The 20,306-nt window shown below is 33.5% G+C and overlaps 4 protein-coding genes, 1 non-coding gene and 1 pseudogene across 5 annotated transcripts; 3 read left to right on the top strand and 3 right to left on the bottom strand.

Annotated features, from left to right (window-relative positions):
- The first annotated feature begins 281 nt into the window (after positions 1-281).
- TRNAV-CAC lies at positions 282-355 on the top strand. The gene has a single exon. It is a non-coding gene; the product is annotated as a tRNA-Val (tRNA).
- Positions 356-1,644: 1,289 nt separating this feature from the next.
- Positions 1,645-2,441, bottom strand: LOC110611054 (annotated as a pseudogene).
- Positions 2,442-4,752: 2,311 nt separating this feature from the next.
- On the bottom strand, positions 4,753-6,606 carry LOC110615605. The gene is made up of 2 exons (XM_043949441.1): positions 6,337-6,606; positions 4,753-5,134 (listed from the first exon to the last, which is right to left on the bottom strand). Exons 1-2 carry the CDS (start codon positions 6,448-6,450, stop codon positions 5,069-5,071), a joined length of 180 nt encoding a protein of 59 aa, XP_043805376.1. The 5' UTR covers positions 6,451-6,606; the 3' UTR covers positions 4,753-5,068.
- A 37-nt stretch (positions 6,607-6,643) lies between these two features.
- Positions 6,644-9,293, top strand: LOC110615598 (neural Wiskott-Aldrich syndrome protein). The gene is made up of 3 exons (XM_021757567.2): positions 6,644-7,054; positions 8,006-8,060; positions 8,825-9,293. The coding sequence occupies exons 1-3, from the start codon at positions 6,779-6,781 to the stop codon at positions 9,163-9,165; spliced, it is 672 nt and encodes a 223-aa protein (XP_021613259.1). The 5' UTR covers positions 6,644-6,778; the 3' UTR covers positions 9,166-9,293.
- A 94-nt stretch (positions 9,294-9,387) lies between these two features.
- On the bottom strand, positions 9,388-13,686 carry LOC110615594 (serine/threonine-protein kinase BSK3). Its single transcript, XM_021757561.2, has 10 exons — positions 13,003-13,686; positions 12,679-12,899; positions 11,981-12,116; positions 11,402-11,535; positions 11,209-11,314; positions 10,985-11,070; positions 10,687-10,875; positions 10,356-10,508; positions 10,135-10,248; positions 9,388-10,017 (listed from the first exon to the last, which is right to left on the bottom strand). The coding sequence occupies exons 1-10, from the start codon at positions 13,088-13,090 to the stop codon at positions 9,763-9,765; spliced, it is 1,482 nt and encodes a 493-aa protein (XP_021613253.1). The 5' UTR covers positions 13,091-13,686; the 3' UTR covers positions 9,388-9,762.
- A 1,238-nt stretch (positions 13,687-14,924) lies between these two features.
- On the top strand, positions 14,925-17,744 carry LOC110620593. Its single transcript, XM_021764396.2, has 3 exons — positions 14,925-15,120; positions 15,218-15,279; positions 17,418-17,744. Exons 1-3 carry the CDS (start codon positions 15,063-15,065, stop codon positions 17,541-17,543), a joined length of 246 nt encoding a protein of 81 aa, XP_021620088.1. The 5' UTR covers positions 14,925-15,062; the 3' UTR covers positions 17,544-17,744.
- The last annotated feature ends 2,562 nt before the right edge of the window (positions 17,745-20,306 follow it).

The raw sequence follows: 20,306 nt of genomic DNA on the forward strand, positions 1-20,306 counted from the left end.
ATGAGAATACACATATTACCCACAACTTGTAAATCGTTTATTAAAAAGATAGGATTTTATTATTTTTTAAATTAATTAGAAGGGTGTTACAAGTTAAAATTTTAAGGTTTTTTTTAATAAAAAAATTTAACTATTATATACATCATAAATTTTGGAATGTCTGTAAAAATGCTGTTGTCATCAAAATTATTGTTCTTCGAGAAAAAAAAAATCAAAATTATTGTTTATGCTGGCGTATTTTGATCCGTCTTTATGACTGAAATGTTTATGATAGCGTAATCGTCTGGGTGGTGTAGTTGGTTATCACGCTAGTCTCACACACTAGAGGTCCCCGGTTCGAACCCGGGCTCAGACATCCCTTCTCTTTTTTCTTCCAATCTTTGACGAATTCCACTTAAATTCTTCAGATTTTGACAGGCGAGTACGGCATCATACCTTTTTAATTGCTGAGGAATAAATATATGCAAATTCAAAATCGAACTCTCAGATTGCTTCTTCTTCTTCTTTTTTTTTTTTATTTTTTTTTCTTTTTTCACTTTCTCCTGTGTAATATTTTTTACTCGCTCAAAATCTATGCATTCTTGGATATAGATTTCCTTATAAATTTTCGCTACATTATATTGAGCTTAAATTGTGATGATTTTGAACTAAATTAAGTTTCAAGCATAAACCAATTTTACTTGCACAACAGAAATATCCACTAGTTTCTTTCTTTATTGAATCAAATTAGTTAAAAGTGAAATATTTTAAATTAAATTCTATTAAATATTCTTAACAAATATAAATATGATTTTTTTTTGAAATTATTATATAAGCCTAGTTTGAGACTACAGTAACCCTAACTTGATCCATATACTTCATTTATAAAAACAATAATAAAGAAATCGCTTTGAAAACTTTAGATATGTAACTCTAAATTTCTTGTGATTATTTGCTTTGTGTAATTGTATATATTTATTTTTTAATAACAAACACATATGTATTTGCATAATGCTTTTTTTCTTAATAAAAATAATTTTAATTTGATAAGATTTTACAAGTTTGAAGATTTAATATCAATAAGTTAGAAGTCCATTATAATATATTATATATGTCAAAATAATACAGATAGATAGGAGCAGGTAATATACTATGTTATAACATTAAATAATCTATGTTATAAATATATATACATTTATCCATCATTATATCGTAAAACATGCGAAAATTTTATATTATAGATATGTGTAGTAGTGTATAGAGAACGTTAACTGGTGTGAATATTCGGTCGGTTTAATTTAAAATCAAATTGAATTGAATAAATTGAAAATTAAAATTTTAATATTTATAAAAATCGAATCGAATCGATTTTAATTAGAAATTAAATCGATTTGATTTGATTCGATTCGATTTGAATTTTTAATAAATTTTTTATTTTTTACATCTTATTTTTACTATTTAAAAATTTAATTAAAATATTTTAACCATAATTATAATTTAATATCTCTATATTATTAAAAGTAATATACTATTTTTTTAATTTTTTTCTGATTAAAATCGAATTGAACTAAAATAGTTAAAATTTTTTAAATTAAAAATTGAATCAAAATGAATAAAAAATTAACCGAATTTCTAAATTAATTCGATTCGATCGATTTTTTCAGTTTAAATCGAATAATACTCGTACCTGCCTTCAAACATCATACCATACCAGTAGATATCCATTTCTCCCACCTCATCAGGATCATACACTCCCAAGGCATTCCACGCAGCTTTAGAAGCATCCACATTGTTGTTAGGAGAAGGAGGCTGGTAGTCATGATCCCAATCACATCCCATGGTTGAGTCACATTCATCTACTACTTTTGCGTTTATGCTTTTTCCATTTCCATGAATACTTAAATATTTCAAGCACCTGCTCGTCTTATCAAACCATTCTGTAGAAAGTGCTACTACCAGCTCATTGTCTGAATGGTATTGGTTGTTGCACTCCGATGGACCATCGCCGTCACCACAGGGTGAAAAGCTGTTTACTGTAAGTTTTGCTTTTGTGTGGCTGCTCACCGGTGGTAAACATTTGTAAGTTGTGTGAAGCTACCATCTACACAGCAATCTGAGTAGTTTTCTTGGTTGCATTGGCCTGGAGGAGGTTTTGTACCTCTTATCTTGTCACTTGGTCTGCAGGTTTGAGACGCGGCATTGCTTATGACAAGCAACAGAAGGCTATTAGACTGAGGGCAACGAAGAAGACAAAACAGAGTTAAAACTTTGAATATCTTCTTCGACCGACTTAATCATTAAATTCTTATAAAAAAAATTATTTCAAGGAAAACAGAATAATTAAAATTTGTTCTGCCTAGACTAAAAATTTGATGCTGTGGTATGCTAATGAGACACTGCATGCTCACATTCAAGAAAATAGCCAGGCCAGCATAACCAGAATAAGAGTCTGTCACTGTCATTCTTGGTTAAATTCGATAAGTATTACAGATGAATATTGAACATAAAATTAAATTTTATTTCTTATATATATATCTTTTAGGCTGAACAACCGTTTAATCTCTCTGATTTAACGAAATATAACATTTTATTCTTTTATTTTCAAAAATCATCAATTTAGCCATCATAATTTTTAAAAATTATGAAATTAGTCTCTCTCGTTAAATTTTCAGTTAACTCTTTATTAGTCACGATAAAAAAACTAAAATACCTATTATTAATATATTTATCTCTCACCTAATCTCCCATTCCACAACAGCTTTCCTCACCAAATCTATTCTCCTCTTTCATCTTCCTTCCCTTTTCTCTATGAATTACATATATATATATATATATATATATATATATATATATATATATATATATATATTTTTTTTTTTTTTATTGATGATGAGAAATTTTTATGAAAAATACTGTTAAATTTCTTGATGGGTCGTTGAGATTGTTTTGATCTTAATTTTTTGTTGAATTTCTTGACAGGTTGCTGTAATGTTATCTTGTTTGGTTATGGGAAAGTGGATGGGAAATCGCAACTTTTTGTGTTTTCTATAATATTTTTACTCTGTAAAACCTCTCCTTCTATCTCTCTTTAATGTCTTTGATGTGCGTTCAATAAAATACGTCTTTTTTTACATAAATTAACACACCTGTTGATGATTGTCGGTCTCATCTATTTTGAACAAGTCCAGACTCAAGAGAATAATGCTGACTCAAAACCTATGAAGCCTCCCTTCAGCTGACCGGTCCAACATCTCAAGCCTCGGTCTAGACACACGGGACATGCCGGGTCAATCGCGAGCCCATGTCTATTGGGAAATAATCTAATTCGGTGATGTGACGTGAAGGAGAGCAGTTGGCCCAATCAATTCGCAGCCCTACCCGCATGTGCGCCGGGAGAATTAAATGGCCACCTGATATGAAGAAGGGCAGTTAGACGTCACTAACAGACGCTTGCTTGTACCGCTTCCTACATTGGGAAATTACGGTAATTTTGAATTGTATATAATAGTTAGCACGAAACTATTAAATAACTTGGATTAACCATTTTGAGCCAAGTGAAAAGTGGGTCCAAAAGTTATTTGGACCAGTTTGGTCCAAACTGTTTTAATTGGTATCATAGTCACTCTGGATCAGACAAATTGTGCAGAGCTAGTGGGTCTGCGAGAAAAGTACTACCCGTGAGAGACGAGGTGAAGCCGTCCGAAATACTAGCGAACCACAATACCAGGGGTCCGATCCTGATTAGCAATTGTATCCGATTCAGTTATGACGAGAACGTAGCAAAATTAACAGGGGAGAATGTAAGAATCAGCTGCTTGTATCGGGTTCTATGGTAATTCTGAATTGTATATAATAGTTAGCACGAAACTATTAAAAATTTGAATTAACCATTTTGAACTAAATAGAAAGTGGGTTTAAAAGTTATTTAGGCCAGTTTAAGCAAAAAGAGAAAGAACCATCTAAATTTAGACTCATACAATAAATCCTATTTTCTGAATATCAAAACATCACTTTTATGTACGAATAAATTTTATTTTCTGAATATCAAAATATCACATTTCTCACATAAATAATGATTGCAATATCATCAGTTTTAAACCCTATCTAAACCCTGGCTAAAGCTCTTTTTTTATAAACATATTAATTTATATATGTTTTCTAAACAAGACAAAATTTTCTATGTTACTATTCAAAGAAATCTATTTGATTGCCCAAAGACGTATGGTAATCGTCATAACTTTTTCAATTTGAAGGGATGTAAAATATCTACTCACTTTTTTTTGAATTTCTTGATGAGCCGTTGAATTTTTTTATGGATTATTGGAACTATAATTTAATATTTACAATTGATGGAAAATTTGGCTTTAAAATTCAATTAAATTGATTCTAATTGAATTTACTTTATCAAATCGATTCCAAATATATGAAGAGTATTTTAGATATTTAAATTTTAAATTTCATTGACAATCAACTTAAAAAACTCACGTCTAACGGCAACTTGCTAACATTGTAATTTTATGATATTAAAATTACGACCGATGATTTTAAAAATAGGAAAACAAAAAGTTATATTTTGTTAAACTAAAGGGCTACACTGCAGTTTACCCTATCTTTTAATCTATATTTGAATCTACAAAGCCTTCACTCAACTCACTGGATATGCCCTTAAACGTCATCTACCATTCCAATCAGGGTCGAGATTTAAGTGGGATTGCTTTGCTTGTTGAACTCCAATGAAAAAATCCAATAACCATTGAAAATTTAGAGCAATCAAGAAAGAACAGCTTGGGTGAACTACTTTTAAAACCATCAAGCAAATTCTACGGTGTTCAAATGGACATAAAATAAGGTTAATTCCGTCAAAGCAAAGCAACATAAACCATCATCTTACGTACGTGAATGGACAAAAAGGTGTACAAATATTATATTCCCCTCAACAAAGTTTCTAGTGTCTTTGACAGGAACTTGCTCTCATAAGCCAATAGCCAACCTTAACTCCTGATGATGCTGCGCAAACTTCTTTGACAAACCCTGCTAATGTTCTTTTTGCCCTACTGGAGCTCAGCTTCCCTATTTCACTGTCTCAAGGTTATTTTTTTGATCCAAAGATAAACTCTTTAACGGAACTCTCTGCCGATATTATTGCCTTTTTGATCTGTCATTGCAAAAACATATCAATCTCATGTTGGTGGAGAACACCAAGCAACACCAAGTGTGTTTGAGACCAATCAGTTAATCTATAAAATAGAACACTTCAAAATAAATGATAAGCGATCTTTCAACAATGAGACGAGCAGGCATATGGTTGATTCATGGGAAGACTACCTCAAGCAAGGTGCTTGTCTTCCGACCATTATGCACATGATAAATATATAATAAAACAAACATTAAGTTTTTCATTGTAATGTTTAACTTTTAATGTAAAAAAAAACAGGACAATGAGATTAGCAATTTTCATTCCCAATAAGACTTTCAAAAGAAAAAAGAAAAAAAAGGGTTTCTGCATAAGTTGGACCAACTTCATGCCTAAACTAAAGGTCGTACTCATAGAACTGTCTGGAAGAGAAAAACTGGCTACATAAAGCAAAAGCTGAAGTTGCTCACAGTCACAGTATGTTTCTCATCCAATATCGAATTCTAAATGTAAGACACTTTCCAACAGGTTTTCTATCTTGGTTATGAATAGGTTGAATTCTACTTGACCTTGTTATTCTAGTCAATTTAAGTATTAGACTGTTTCACCATGCTTGCTCCCTTACTCTATCAGCGAAAGAAATGCCTAGTTCAAGATGCCAATACACAATGTTGACCAAGTATTTTGTTGATTTTTTACAGTTGACTCCATTAAGCCCTTCAATCCATGCTGTATCTTGGCTCGTTGTTGAAGTTTTAAGTCATTTTCTCCTTGTCCTTTTTTTTTTTTTTTTTTTACAATTACTAGTCTTGGTCTATGATAAATCATCACAATTCTAAGATAAAGACCATCACTATCTCCAGTATTGAGAAGGTTGACAGAAACCACAATTTGCTAAACAGCTACTCATATTAAAAGCACTTAAATTTAAGCAAAAGCAAATATCGATCATGAACATTGAGTTATCCCTGAATTCCTAATTCCGTTGAATAGAAACTTCAAATCCCATGTGCAAATCGAAGTATAATTCGAAGATTAAGAAGATAAACACAAAAACAAAAAATACAAGACATAAAACCCGTAATTGATTCCCGTAAGCGATCGTGCATAATATAGAGCCCAATCAGGAAAAAAAAAACAAAATATTTATCATCATCCAAGCAAACAAATCGTATGATTAGGAGACCAGCAAACGAAAGAAAAACCGAAGAAGGAAAACATACCGGGTCGAAGGCATTGGGTTCGGGGCCATAGTCAGCGGTTAAGAGGAAATAAGAAGCAACGGCAGTGGCGACCATCGTCGTCCTCCTCACTATCTTGTCTGTTTTAGGATTCATTTTCCACTTTCTTCCCTTTCACAGAGATGAGAGGTTTGGGAATGGAAGCATAGAAGTAAAACTAGAAAGTGTAGAAACCAGTAGAACTTTGTAAAATGGGCTAGAAGTCGGGTTAATCAAACAGAGGATTAGTTTATTCAAAATCAAGTGCTCTCTCCTCAGTTCCGCTCCCAGTTTAGACCAATACCCACAACCAAACAACTCCCTAACTCCACCAACCAGGGGGTGTGTGTGTCCTGTCCAATGGCCGTTGGCCAGTGCTGAAATTGTAGTTCTTTATTACGTTCATTATATCCCCTCCAGTACCCAATTGAGACGCAGCACTGTCATGGAGGAAGCGGTAACAGCCCGTGATCCAACCCAAGACCCGAACCCACTAACCTCAGACCCACCTCCCCCTTCACAGCTAACACCACCGCCTCATCCTCCAGCGCCAGCAGCTGCAGCACCAGCACCAGCACCTCCTCCAGTAACGTCTTTTCTCCCTCCCAGTCCCAAAGGCAAGAAAAGACCGCTTGAACTTGAAGGTTATGACCAAATCCAACACTGCAGCCACTTCAAGATGCGTGCTGTTCTCAAAGATATTCGACCCCATATACTGGAGGTACACTTAACAATCCAATTCCTAGTTTTTTTTATCAGCATTTATGGTTGTGTTCACTTTTTCTTTTGTTTTTTTTTTTTCACTTTGCATGTATTCATTTCAGGAATTCGAGACACATTTTATCTGAATTTGTTGTTTCATTTGTGTGGTAATTTGGTTCATATGGGTGGTCTTATTTTCCATATCAGAATTTGCTTCGTTTGTGAGCATTTGGTCTTTATCGGAGCTGGTGATCCTTTGTGGGCTTGTAAATTTATGATCTTACGCGTTGCAAATCCTCAAGCCCATGGTGTAATTTATGATCTTTTAGTTGAATATGCCCATGACTCAGGTGACTTGCTATCTTGCATGATCAGATTTCTGTACCAATTTTCTTTCAACTTCTCCACACGTTGAACTCAGCGTCTGTGATGAAGAAAATGTTACGGAAGACAATGGTGTTTTATTACACAGTTTTGATACTTAACCTTTGTTTGGATTCTTAATTGCGAACCAGGAGAAATGAAGAGAAGAGAAAATAATAGAAATGTGATTTACTTTAGATAGATTATTAGAATAGGGAATGCAATTTCTTTAATGTATATAATGATTATTATGCCCTCACAGGTTAAGAAAGAGAGGTTTAAAACAATGAGGGCATTTAAGTATTTTAATACAATTAATTCTATTTCCTGTAGTTTTTCTTTATTTCCCACCATTTTGGAGAAAAAGAGTTGATTTCTTCTCCTTTTATCTCCATTTCTCTTCTTTTCTCCTCCCTCTAGTTGATGTCCAAACAAGAAAATTTAGGGAAATCATTTTTTTTTCTCTTTTCTCCATTTCCCAATCCAAATAAAGCATTAGTAAGAGTGCCCCTCCTTAATTTATAGTGCATCAATCTTCTATCATGTCTTGTGTGTTTATATTAAGGCCAAAAGGCTAAATTGCTCATGTAAATCTGTGTTTCTGAAGGTGCTTCAAACAGCGGACTTTCGGAGCTGCAAGGGAGCTGATGAACTTCGAGAGGGTAAGCTTTTTATTTTTTAAGTAGACTTCGAGAGAGTAAGCTTACTGATGTGCAGTTTTGTTCCATCGAAATAGCTATGTAACTGTAGATGTCCTCATCGCTAGTTTTTCTCTAATGTTGACGTGCTTTATGTTTTGGCTCTTGTTGAACTGGAATCTTTGCTGACTGCTGTACGTGAGTTGTCAATCGTAATTACTTTATGTTGTAGTCTTTCCTTCCTCCAACTTAGTGCAATAGAAATTACCTTGAAGCCTGTCAGTCTGAGCGTTGTAATAAATTGAGATATAATGATGTTCAGATTCTGAAATAGGGCATAACTTGCTTGATTTGTTTGTTTAATCATTAGAAGAACTGGGAACTTAGGTTAAGGAACATCTTAACATCTGCAAGAATCAAGAATCCATGAAGTATGAAGAATGAGCTTATTTGGGCTTGGACAAATTATTGCTAAAAGGTTAGAACTAGCCAATTAGTTAGTTGGCACTTGACCCTTGTGAACTCCTTTGTTTCGATGTGTATTTTAGATATAGGACACTTAGCAAGCTGTGATCAAATTCAGATGTGTACCCCTTAGTAGTAAGCAATTCCATGTAGCTTCTATTGGAAGTAATTTTAGCATAAGTTTCTGACATCCATTATTATTATTATTTTCTCTCACTTGTTCATGAAGTCATCTTAGTATTCTAAATGGGTGGTTGGTAATTGTAGAATTTGTCTGTTGGTTTGTGGGGCTTGCTTTTAACTATGTAACCTGTGCTTCTCAGGGTTGAAGCTTCTGATGCAACTATACAAACAGATGACTGCTGAAGCAGTTGCCGCAACGAATCCTAAGAATGAACCTGAAGAGCAGCCATTGTCAAGTGAAAACGGTGTTGGGCAAGAACCCCAGGAGCAGCTTCAAGAAGCTAAGCCAGCAGATCTGCCTCAATCAGACAGAGTTCTTGCGAAACCACCTGAAAGTAAGGAGGCTATAGATCTTGAGGAGCAATCATATTATATAGGTGGATCTGCTTTTGGCTGGAATTTTGTAACATTTTCAGGTAATAGACCAGTCTATTATGGGAGAACAAAGGAATCATTCCGGGCTGCTCAAGTAGCTTTGTAGGATATCAATGCTTGTTGTTAGTTGAAGGAAAATAACAGCAGAATGTTTTGAACATCACCAATTACATTCATGTAACGGGTTTTTCAGATTTTTACCAGTTTTAATTGAGTAAATGAGTGGTTTTATAATATGCAAGATTCTTAAGAAATTTGCGGAGATATATTCATTTACCAACATCATCATTCGTCTTCAGCAGGAAAATTGGTAACTGGAGAAACTCAGTACACAAAATTAAAAGCTTGCATGTATTCTTTGCCTCCCATTAATGGACTTCTCAAAAATGAACATATAAACAAATAAAACAATTTTGTTCAGCTTTCAATGGGTTGGCACGAAAAATTTTGGAACCTCAAATACACATCGATCAAACCTCACAAGTATTAGAAGTCTCCCATGCTTTCCAACCCCAAGACACCACCATAGGAATTCATCAGTGAAAACATGTGCTTTTTTTAACTATATTATGGAAATGAATGCCATCCATGGAATTGAAAACCCCAAATCAATGCCAAGTTTTTCATCCTCGTGGATGGATCTTCACCTGGAGCCGGAGGAGTCACTAAAATTCACAGATCAATCGCCACACAATCTACAGCCTCACTTCTGTTCGGAGGTTGCAGTCTTTTCTGCTTCAAGATTTGTGCCCTCCTTGAGGGCTACCTGTGCTTCATTCTCCATTCCCAGTGCAGCATGGGCAACAGCCTGCAGATAAGATGCAACATGCCATACAGGGGAAATGACTTGGGCTTGCATTGCATCATTTAGAGCCTCTTGAGGCATATCACTCATGAGAAAGGACAGGCTACGCCGTGCAAAAACAGTCGGAGAAACCATTGTTCCAGCATCAATGAACTGCAAGTTAAACAAGAATCTCTCTGAAAATTTCAAGATACAAGCTTTCTTCATTTTCACTGAATGGAAATTAGTAGTAACTTGTAAGTTCATAAATGTTCATAATGAAGGGCAAACCTGGGTATAACACTCGATTGCATCTCTGAAGTCCTTCTGCTTGAAAGCAGAATCACCCTTCTTCTTGAAATTTAAAGTTTCTTGCATTTCGTCAGTCCACATTTGGAACGAGAGCTGCAGTGCAATAATGGAAAACAAAATATTTCAGGTTTCAGGAAATAGAGAGCTAAAAGTGTAGTTGAAGATATGTATTATTATTTAAGGAAAAATTAATAGATAACCTCATTTGTTACTCCTTCATCATCTTTATAGCCAAGGTTGTCTAAGATTTCATGTATGGCAGTCAGGTCCTTTCTTAAGCAAGCTTCACCAAATGGAGACAGCGGAGATAGTGAAGCACTGTGTGGAATACCCATCAAGACATGAGAAGGCACCTGCATAGTAAAGGAAATGCAAGTTAAAACCTACAGCTACCAGCTAGCCAAGTTTGGTACAAAAGGAAAAAAAAATGGATCTAGTGTAACTGTGAACTATGTATCCATGGTTCCAAGTTAATGAATGCATCCCGTTCGCAGGATGCCAAAAAAAATATAGGAGCAAGGAAGACTTTACTTCGATTTCCTTCTGAAGAGGATTCAAAGCAGCCACTAATGATTTTGAATTTGGTCGTTCCCGGAGTTCATACTGTAAACACCGAGAAGCCAAGCGTACTAACTCAGTCCCATCATCATTGGAAAACTGCCCTTCCAAGCAAGAATCTGTCAACATCTGAAGATTTCTGTCTCGTATCAAGTCAAGGGCCTGGACAGTCATAGTTGAGCATTACCATCACTTTTAGGAAATAAGAATATCAAGATTTAAGAATTCCATTTACTTGTCATGTCAACTATAATATCTACAAAGAACTTACATGGCTGGGAGGTATATGCTTTCCACTGAGAAGGTCAACCAAAAGAGTGCCAAAGCTATATATTACACTTTCTGGTGTTACTCTTCCTGCATAACAAAGACAGAAAACAAGAAGCAAAGTCTTGGATCAAGTTATGTTCCAAGTGTCAAAGATCCTCAATCCTGTAAATCAGAACCCCACAAATTTGACATGAAAGTTTTTATTTTTCAAGAGGAAGCATATACCAGTTCTTAAATACTCGGGAGGAGTAAATGCTAGATTAGTACTGTAACTTTTTCCATCCCTGCTGTTTTTCATCAGACCAAAGCTTGATAATCTAGGATTGCCATCCTGCAGAATTCTAATACATATAAATAATGCATAAAGAATCTAGTCAGATTAACGGTTTTCTACAAATGTAGCTGGAAAAAAGTCTACCTCATCGAATAAAATTCTGTAAGCGTTAAGGTCATGATAGAGGGCACGTCCTTTACTCGTGCAATATTCTAAAGCTTCTGCAAGATGTAGGGCAACCCTTAATCGCATTGCCCATTTTATAGGTTGTGTTTCCCCTAATTCAAGAGACATGTTCCGCATCATTAGGTGCCAAAGCCTGATAATCTTCTAAACTGGTTACTTTAACCACTTATTGGTGATAGTTGAGGAAATTGACGAGTAATGACTCAAACTAAACACCAATTATGCAAGAAGAGTGGTGATTCAAATCAATCAGCAGATGCAATAAATCATCTTTAGACTGTATTGACTGAAAGAAATCAGCAACTAGTACTTGAATGCTGCTGCTCAAGCATCAGCACCAGTTCAAGTCTTGTAAACAATAAGATTGGACTCCCAATATCCATCAGAAAAGGGTAGGTTCTAATATGGTAATAAGAACATACTAAAGTACAAAAGAGTTAAAATCAATACATGTTAAATGCAGGCCTAATTAAATTTATTAAAGTGGGAAAACATTTAGCCAAAATTTTTGTACAATCATAAACACAGAAGCCTTACAATGAAAAAGGTGTTTTGCGAGTGTCTCATTGGGCAAATATTCTGCCACAAGAAGCCTCTCATCCTCTTCACAACAACAACCAAGCAAATTTGCCAGTCTACGGTTGCGGAGCTGGCCAACTGATCTTGCTTCCTCCTATAATTGTACAAAAAAAGAGAAGGGAATAGTCCTTGAATTATATAGTAAATAGACAAAAACCAACGTAGGCATTATCTCTGAACGAGTCATTAGCAAAAGAATGAAAAATCCTTCTCCAACGATGTGATGAACTGAAAACACAAACATATACCCTTCTGGACCAAAAAGAAAACAACAATTCCATTTCATGAACTAATCCCACATCCACGAATCTAATCAATAGAAAAATCTCTGTATCAAACCTTGTTCAAGTAAATTAAATGGTATTCAATCCCTCCGTTTCAAATTCACGAAGCGAAATGGAAAACAATAAAGCAAAAGGGAATTGGGTTTAGTAGCAAACTGGAGCATAATCATATGTGCAATCGACTGTAAACTCCTCGAATCAAAGCAAACATAAATCTTTGAACCGCAAGTGGTCCAGACGAAATTCAAGGCGAGTTATTCATGTTCACTGGTGAAAGCAGCGAGAGTGATGAGATGGGATAACTTTCTGAACTGAGGATACGACGGACAGAATTATTTGGTGAAATTAATAGTGATAAAAGAAGTTGGCTACCAAAAATTGACGAGCGTCAGGCCAAGCCGTTCTATTAAGGCGCTTCACAGCAATCCTCCTTTGGTTTTCCAGCTTCCCTTTATAAACAACATTTGGAGCCTTTTCTCCATGCTCAGACACTATGTTCTCTACAGCGAAACCCGAAGTTGCATTCTTGAGCTGCTCGAATGTGAACTCACGGAACGCAGGCAAGTAATCAACCTCACTCTTCCCTTCATTCCCTGAAGCCAATCACAAACAAAATCAAGATTGTAACAGTTATAAACCCATCGACCCAAAATACTCTATTTCCCCATATTCTAGCTGAAATCAAGAATCACCCACCATTAGCATCAGGAACTTCGACAACTGCTGCTGCTTTGAACTGTGAATCCCAGCAACAAGGTGTGAGCTTAGAGCATTGACTCCCCATCTGAAAATCAAAAGACTAGAACACTAATCCAATTCTATCCCACAACACAAACCCAGTTTAGCAATTGAATAATCTCGGGGTTTGGTGAGAAAGAGATCTGGTCAAGGAAAGAAACTGATCCTTGAAACAAGAAATCAGATCAGAAACAGCACGGAACAGATCACATGTGGATTACAATTTACACGTAATATTTATAAATGTATGAGAAATGATGAATCAACAGGTTTCTGAACATCGTATAAGTTGACGAAAAGGCATAAACCCAATTATTAAAAACCGACAAAGACATGCCAAGAAAAAATTTTATTACAAAGGCAATAGAATCTATGCATTATTAAAACGATCTTGTTTGTTTCTTTTTTCATGTAGACTAGTGATGGACATGATTATTATAAATAAAAAGAGGAGAAGTAGAAACTAATATTTGTTTATTTATTTTATTCAATTTTGCACCGCTGGGTGAGTTTGGATCGACATGGATGATTAGACTGGAAGTGGTCTCTGTTCAGAGAATAGAAACAGAGGGGCCAACCCCCAAAAGCCGACTCAAAGAGGGCGAAAGCAAAGCCCTTTTCCTTTACAGTTTCATCATTCTCTTGCTCCCGCCGTAATCATTTTAATTAGTCACCTTTAATCATGCTTATTCCTTAGTTTTATCTTTCCAGGCTTCTTGCTTAAGCGGAGCCGTTTTATTGTCTCCTTCCTTCTCTCAATATTTTCATCGGCGAGCCGCATTGTCAAATCCGCGGTGGGATTGGGAATGTAATAAGAGCCCAGTCGGGGAAGGAAGTTTTAATTTTAAAAAATTATAATTAAATTTTACTTTATTTAATATTTTTATTTATAAAATATTTAAAATTTTTAAACTTATTTATAATACTATGATAAAACCGTTTCAAAAAAAAAATACTATAATAAAAACCCATACTCATATAAATTGGTTAAATTTAAATTAAATATAATTAATTATATATTAAAGCTATTAAAAAAATTAAAATATTTATAATAATTCATATTTATATTTAATAATAAACTTTAAATAATAAAATTATTTTAATTTATTGTCATTATAATTAAAAGAATTAAATTAAATTTATATAAATTAATCATAAATTATAATATAACCTTAAAAATTTTATTTAAATAATAAAATAATACTTAAATACATATTTTTATTATAATAACAATATTTTGTATTAATATTATTATTCACTTTTATTCTTATTTCTATATAATATTTTAAATATTAATAAAAATTTAAATATAAAATAAAATAAAATTTTACAATTTAAAACAATATAATATTTTATTTTATAGGAAGTAAATTTTTTAAATATATATATAATTCAGAATATTAGATATAAATATTTAATGAAATACTTTAATATATATTATTTATATGTGATATTTTATATAATAGAATTTTGTTTGTAATAAATATTTATTTAATTTAATATATTTTATATTATATAAATAAATATAAAATATATTTAATTTTAATATAAAATTTAAATTAAAAATTATATATTTTATTAATAATATAAAAATTTAAAAATTATATTATAATTTTTTTAACTATTTTGAATTTAATTTAATTTTTCTAATTATAATTATAATAAATTAAAAATATTTAATTTTATTATTTAAAATATTAAATATAAATATAAACTAATATAAACATTTGCATTGTTTTGTTCAATACTCCTCTATATTATTATTTAAAGAAAGAAAGAAAAACGTGTGGTAATTTTAAACAAAATTTGTCTTTGAAAAAAAAAATATTTCAGTAGAGAATCTTTGATTTAATTAGTTATTTTTAATTTCTAACTTAAAATATTTTTTAATTGAAAAATCTTTGAAAAAAAGAATTTCGCTTCTCTGTAGCAACCTTCTCATGAAGTTTTTTCCTGGCCTCTAGGGTTAGGGTTTAAGTATAGAACCGAATTCGATTATTGACAATAAAGCAATAGAAATGTCGAAGAAGAACAATTTAGCCCGGAGAAAGAGACAGCATGAGTTCGAGCTTCAAAGTAATTTCATCTTCTACTCTCTATCTGAGTTCGTGTATGTATGGTTTTGCTCTTTGAATTTGTGGTTACCAATTGTTGGGTTTTTGGCTAATTATAGAAGAGAAGGAACAGAAAGAAAAGAAAGAGAAGAAGCTCCAAGGAAAGAAGAATAAGATGAAAGTGAGTGTCTTTCTCTTCAAACTTTGTGCTGTTTTAATTTTAGTTTTTGGTTTCCTGAGATGCTGAGCAGACAAAAATCTAAGCTTTGAACTCTGTTTTTCCATCTGACTCAGATTTATCTTAATTGTGTGATAAATTGTATAGTTGACTGGTTAAAAATAACCTTTCTAGTTATCAATAATCTTACGACAGTAACCGTAGACAGCGATGAAAGTATCGAATCCAAGTGGCATTGAAAACTTACTTTATCTTTCTCTCGTCAAGACCAAGAGAATTAACCGAAAGCAAAGAAACCGAAAGCTAAATAAAAATAAAGTGCAAGTAAAGTAAAGGGGTTTTGAGATCGATTAAACTGATCTAATGCTGAAAGCAATAAAAAAAAGTGAATAATAAAATAAAGAGATTTCAATAATGAGAAAGATCTAGTTGAAAAATTGAATTCACTTCGATTGTTGGGATTGAGCATGGACACTTAGTTTCTCTTGATAGATTCAATAGTTTAGTTATGGAGATAGAAGACGCTTCTCACCACCATGTCTCTCCTTAGGCATAAATTAATTAGGGAACGTCCTCTAATCAATTACTAATCACCAAGTTGCCAAGGAACGTTCTTGGACCTTAGACATCAAAGCAACTGTCAATTGTATTAAGAAATAGAGAGATCTAATCCTAGCTATCCAAACGCATGGTGATATTGTTAGATAATGCAACTTAGATAATGCAACTTAGTTTTTACACCAAGTGTTTTTGTGTTTGAACAATTCAAGCAATTACGGACTCAAAATTATTCAAACTAACAATATATTACCTTGCAATCAAGAATCAAGTGGCCACATTGATCATAATAACAAAGCAATAATAGAATCAAACATGAAATTGCACAAATATTGAATAACCAAAAAATAAACAACTTATGTTCGGATCTCACAATCCATAAAACAACCAAAGTATCACCTAATATTCAACTAGAACAAAAGGTTTCAGCTACTCATGGTTGAAACAAAACAAGAAAATAAAGAAAGGAAGAAGAAGAGATGGTGCCACTTGCAATCCCGTATGTATGTCCAAGGGAGAGTAGAAAAAGCATAGGGAGACTCCTTATGTGTCTTTTTATAGTTGAAAGTGTTGCCTTAGGTCCTTACTTGCTGCCCAAGTTGTTAAGTTGCTGCCCAAGAGGCTGCCCTTATCTTGCATTGATGAGATGAAGCCTCTCTTTTAAATTTTAAATTTTGAATGTGCAAGACTTGAGGTGGCATGTGTGACTTCTTTGGCTTCTTTGACAAGCTAAATTTGAATTTCAAATTTGAATGTGCATCTTCTAAATATTTGGTTTCTTTAATAAGGAAAATGATTCTTGAAGATTTTGAATTTCAAACTGCTCTGCAGACTGTACTTTCCTTATTTGGCACTTTCCTTATTTGACACTTTCCTTATTTAGCACTTTTCTTAATGAGCTGAATCTTGAATTTGAATTTTGAATTCTCTTGAGGATTTGAAATTTGAATTTCAAATTACTTTCCTTATTTGGCTCCTTTCAAGTTGCATTTGGCATGCTTGCTCTCCTTTGCTCCATTTTAGGCAGTTTTAGGGGCATTTTCACCAAATTGTCTCTTTACACCATTTTCTGCAGAATAAGATTAAAATCATAAAATTAGGCAGAGAAAGTGTAAATTAACATCAATAACATCATAATAATATGGTCTAAATTATATGCTCTATCAGTAGTCATAATTGGGAATTTTCTGTTTGGATGAAGTGTGGGGAAGGGTAAGTGATGGAATGGTAAGGGAGGATAAGGAGGGTTACAATTAGAAAAACAAAATTGTATGTATGGAAGAAATGAATTAATAGGGTAAAGAGAGGAGATTCCTTTCTTCACACCCCAATTTGGAGTGTAAAAAAAATTGAGAAGTGAGGGTTAAGCCTCGTTTATTTACTCTTCCTTCACCCTCTTCCAAACAGAACCTTAGGATTGAAGGTGTTGCCTTATTAGTTTGGCTTATAAGTTCCAATGGTAAAAGTTCACTAGTGATTAGTTTCAAATGGTTACTTGATGTTTAATAACACATTCTTTCCGTATGAAATATGTTGTTATAGATTGAGTATATGGTCTAATTTCCAGCATGTTTGTTTTTAAGGTTGATGGTGGTAACAAGACAAAGAAGAGTTCAAGTGGATTTTCGCTAAGGAAGAAAAAGGTGAAAACCAAATTGACTGCATTGACTAAAGCTAAAGCTGCCCAAGCAATGGAGGTCGACAAATGATAGATGAAGTCCAAATTTTGATGTCTTAAGTTTATGTTGATATACTGATAAGTTAAAGAAGTCAGTTGCTGTTGAATTCACACTGTTTTTGTAAGTTGTAACTCATACAGTGAAGTTGTTTATAGCGTTGACTATGGTATTCATTAGATTGTGTTCCTAATCAATTTGCTTATGAAGAAAACTTGTGTGGTTGTTGGAAAATTTTGAACCTTGGGTAATTGTAGGCAGTTATAGAATTGGCTGTGGCAACTAGACTATACTTTTGTGTGCACATCAGTAGGATGTGGGACGAAAAATGACTATGGTTTTACTGTCTTCTGACAAATGAATCGGGAAATGGTAAACTATACTATTAATATGCCTAAGTTTATTTAACTTGCTTTTATTTTATGCTTGTAACATATCAAGAAAAGTTGTTGAGCACTTCCTGAAGTTTTTAGGTTCTTTGTTCCCTTTGTAAGGAAATACATCTCTCACGTAGCAATCACAAAAATCAATTTCATGAAGTACTTTTGCAAGATTCATGCAGGATTTATATTTGAATCATATCAATGCTTGCTTCAGCTGTTATAACACATGCCTTTATGGATGATCTTGAATGCTGGGAGACTATAGCTGATTAATATTTATGTTGCTTAAACTTTATGGCTGGAACAAGGATTAATTCATCGTTGTGATTGTTGACACTGGATGTATGTCGTTTGAATTTAGAAAGATATTCCACCCAACCTTTTTCTTTTCCCATGTCAAACCTCTGCATCAACTTAATAAGATGTACTATGCATTTACACTCGGGGGCTTATGGTAGTACATTAGAGTGAATTTAAAAAATACATAGTGGGTACCGGGAATCAAACTCCTATGGTATTGAGACAGGGAAAGAGGAAAAAAACAAAAATTTCGCATAGTACTTCCGATTGAAAAATTGGATGTTTCAGTTTCTAACTCCTTGTAATTCTCTTTTTTTTTTAAAAAAAAAAAAAAATTGATGTACTATGCATTCTAAGTCTAAGAATGATCTCATGTGCAAGGGAGAGTGAAAGCTGACAAGAACTTCTGTTGATGATGCCTTTTGCAGTTAAGGGGAATTAGTAACTGAGTTCTGATGAGATTGTTATTACTTATTCTACTTAATTGGTTAATTATGATAGTGCAGAGCTTCTGAATTTAGGAACCAAAATCATAATCACAAGCAAAATCATCTGGGAGTGGGAGTCTTGCTTGGGCTACAAGTTCAAATATGCTTTCCTGTGACGAGTTAAGAGGATCACAATTCTGCGTCCTGTGCGTGTATTTTGGATACATGAGAAGGAAATTCAAAGTTGAGGTGTAATGAGAATAGCTACAGGAGCCGTGCATGACTTGCCTGTACTGGAAACATTGCATCAAACTGATGAATGAGTGGCATATTTAGCTTGCGTCACTCATTCATTAGCTTGATACAGTACACCTGTGTGATTTGAATTAACCTGCCTGTTCAAAACAGTTTTTTTGGACACGATCTTCTAGGAGTAAGACGATCACTTCAGCATGAGCCATGGTAAATCCTCTGCTGGAAAAGTCATTTGTTCATGTGTCAGTCGGAGCTCTCAATTGTAGAAGGCCAATTAAATAACAAATGGGCCGTCCTAGGCCCAGAAGACTACAGAGGCCGAAGGAGGAAATATTGAAGGATCTTTTTCCGATTGTCACTTTCGTCCACTTGATGACAACCTGCAGGGCTGCGGTATGCATTTATACTGGGGACCATTCTATGTCCGAATCTCATGTCCTTGCAATATAACAACCCTTTTATCCATATAATTTCCTTACTAATAAAAGAATTCAGGATTTTAAAAAAAAAATTCTTAAAAACTTTAGTCATTCACCAACCCCAATTTGCTCTTCTTTTTTTTTTTCAGAAAAAAAATGTTATTTATTAATTTATATTAGATTCTTATTTCCTAATCCCATCAAATATTTAATGATTGTTGATATTATGAAGAGTGAGTTAAGAGCTTAATTTAGGAAGAGTTGAAAGGAATGGATAGAATTCCAAATAAATAAACAAGTAGAGTTTCTTAGTCAAAGCAACACTTGTTTTATTTTTAAAAACACAGTTACACTTCAACAAATATAGGTTGAGGGCTGTTCCACCAACCAACATCATCTTTGTTTTTCAACTCTCCAGTCTTTTTCTTCATTTATGTATATATTCTCTCTTATTCATTTCCCACTTGTCTGAGTTTGAATGTCAAAGTGCAAGCAATCTTTTTCCAACTCAATTATGATTTACTAGATTTTTCTTACCCTAATCAAACCTTTAAGTGCTAATCTTAGTTGATTTGTCAATTCTTGTTCATGTCCCTTTGGCTTCCTTCTTCAACAAAGAACCTCACAAAATCTACCACTCAAAAATCATGTTCATACATCCATTTCATTTCTGGGTCTCAGTGGGTTCCATGCATGACAATTATTTGCAAGTCTGGTCAAATATTGCTCCTGTGTGTCTCTTAGATTTTGGGATATCCTTGTAATAAATAATTTTCATGAAAAAAATGCTATAAATTTTAGTTTTAAAAGATCACTACAACTGAGAAAGTGAGGTGTTTGAGTCTTTAGAAATACCCAGTCAAAGAAGTAGAATTTTAATGGTGCATATTTTTTACTCGTACCGTGTAACTTGTAGTGGTGAATGGATTGGTAACATGTCAGTTTTCATTTGGTTAATACATAACAGGCATAAGATGAAATGGACGTTGTTCTTCTAGGCGTCAATGGCTA

Source organism: Manihot esculenta, chromosome 1, assembly GCF_001659605.2.
Source record: "Manihot esculenta cultivar AM560-2 chromosome 1, M.esculenta_v8, whole genome shotgun sequence".
Lineage (NCBI taxonomy): Eukaryota > Viridiplantae > Streptophyta > Magnoliopsida > Malpighiales > Euphorbiaceae > Manihot > Manihot esculenta.

Coding starts and splice junctions, on each gene's coding strand:
- LOC110615598 (XM_021757567.2), top strand. CDS start 6,779: ATGGAGGAAGCGGTAACAGCCCGTGATCCAACCCAAGACCCGAACCCA. Junction 7,055..8,005: donor TTCGACCCCATATACTGGAG/GTACACTTAACA, acceptor GTGTTTCTGAAG/GTGCTTCAAACAGCGGACTT. Junction 8,061..8,824: donor AGCTGATGAACTTCGAGAGG/GTAAGCTTTTTA, acceptor TGTGCTTCTCAG/GGTTGAAGCTTCTGATGCAA.
- LOC110615594 (XM_021757561.2), bottom strand. CDS start 13,090: ATGGGGAGTCAATGCTCTAAGCTCACACCTTGTTGCTGGGATTCACAG. Junction 12,117..12,678: donor CTGACGCTCGTCAATTTTTG/GTAGCCAACTTC, acceptor GTACAATTATAG/GAGGAAGCAAGATCAGTTGG. Junction 11,315..11,401: donor ACAGAATTTTATTCGATGAG/GTAGACTTTTTT, acceptor AGAATTCTGCAG/GATGGCAATCCTAGATTATC.
- LOC110620593 (XM_021764396.2), top strand. CDS start 15,063: ATGTCGAAGAAGAACAATTTAGCCCGGAGAAAGAGACAGCATGAGTTC. Junction 15,121..15,217: donor GCATGAGTTCGAGCTTCAAA/GTAATTTCATCT, acceptor GGCTAATTATAG/AAGAGAAGGAACAGAAAGAA. Junction 15,280..17,417: donor GAAAGAAGAATAAGATGAAA/GTGAGTGTCTTT, acceptor TTTGTTTTTAAG/GTTGATGGTGGTAACAAGAC.
- LOC110615605 (XM_043949441.1), bottom strand. CDS start 6,450: ATGAATCCTAAAACAGACAAGATAGTGAGGAGGACGACGATGGTCGCC. Junction 5,135..6,336: donor AACCCAATGCCTTCGACCCG/GTATGTTTTCCT, acceptor TTGCAATGACAG/ATCAAAAAGGCAATAATATC.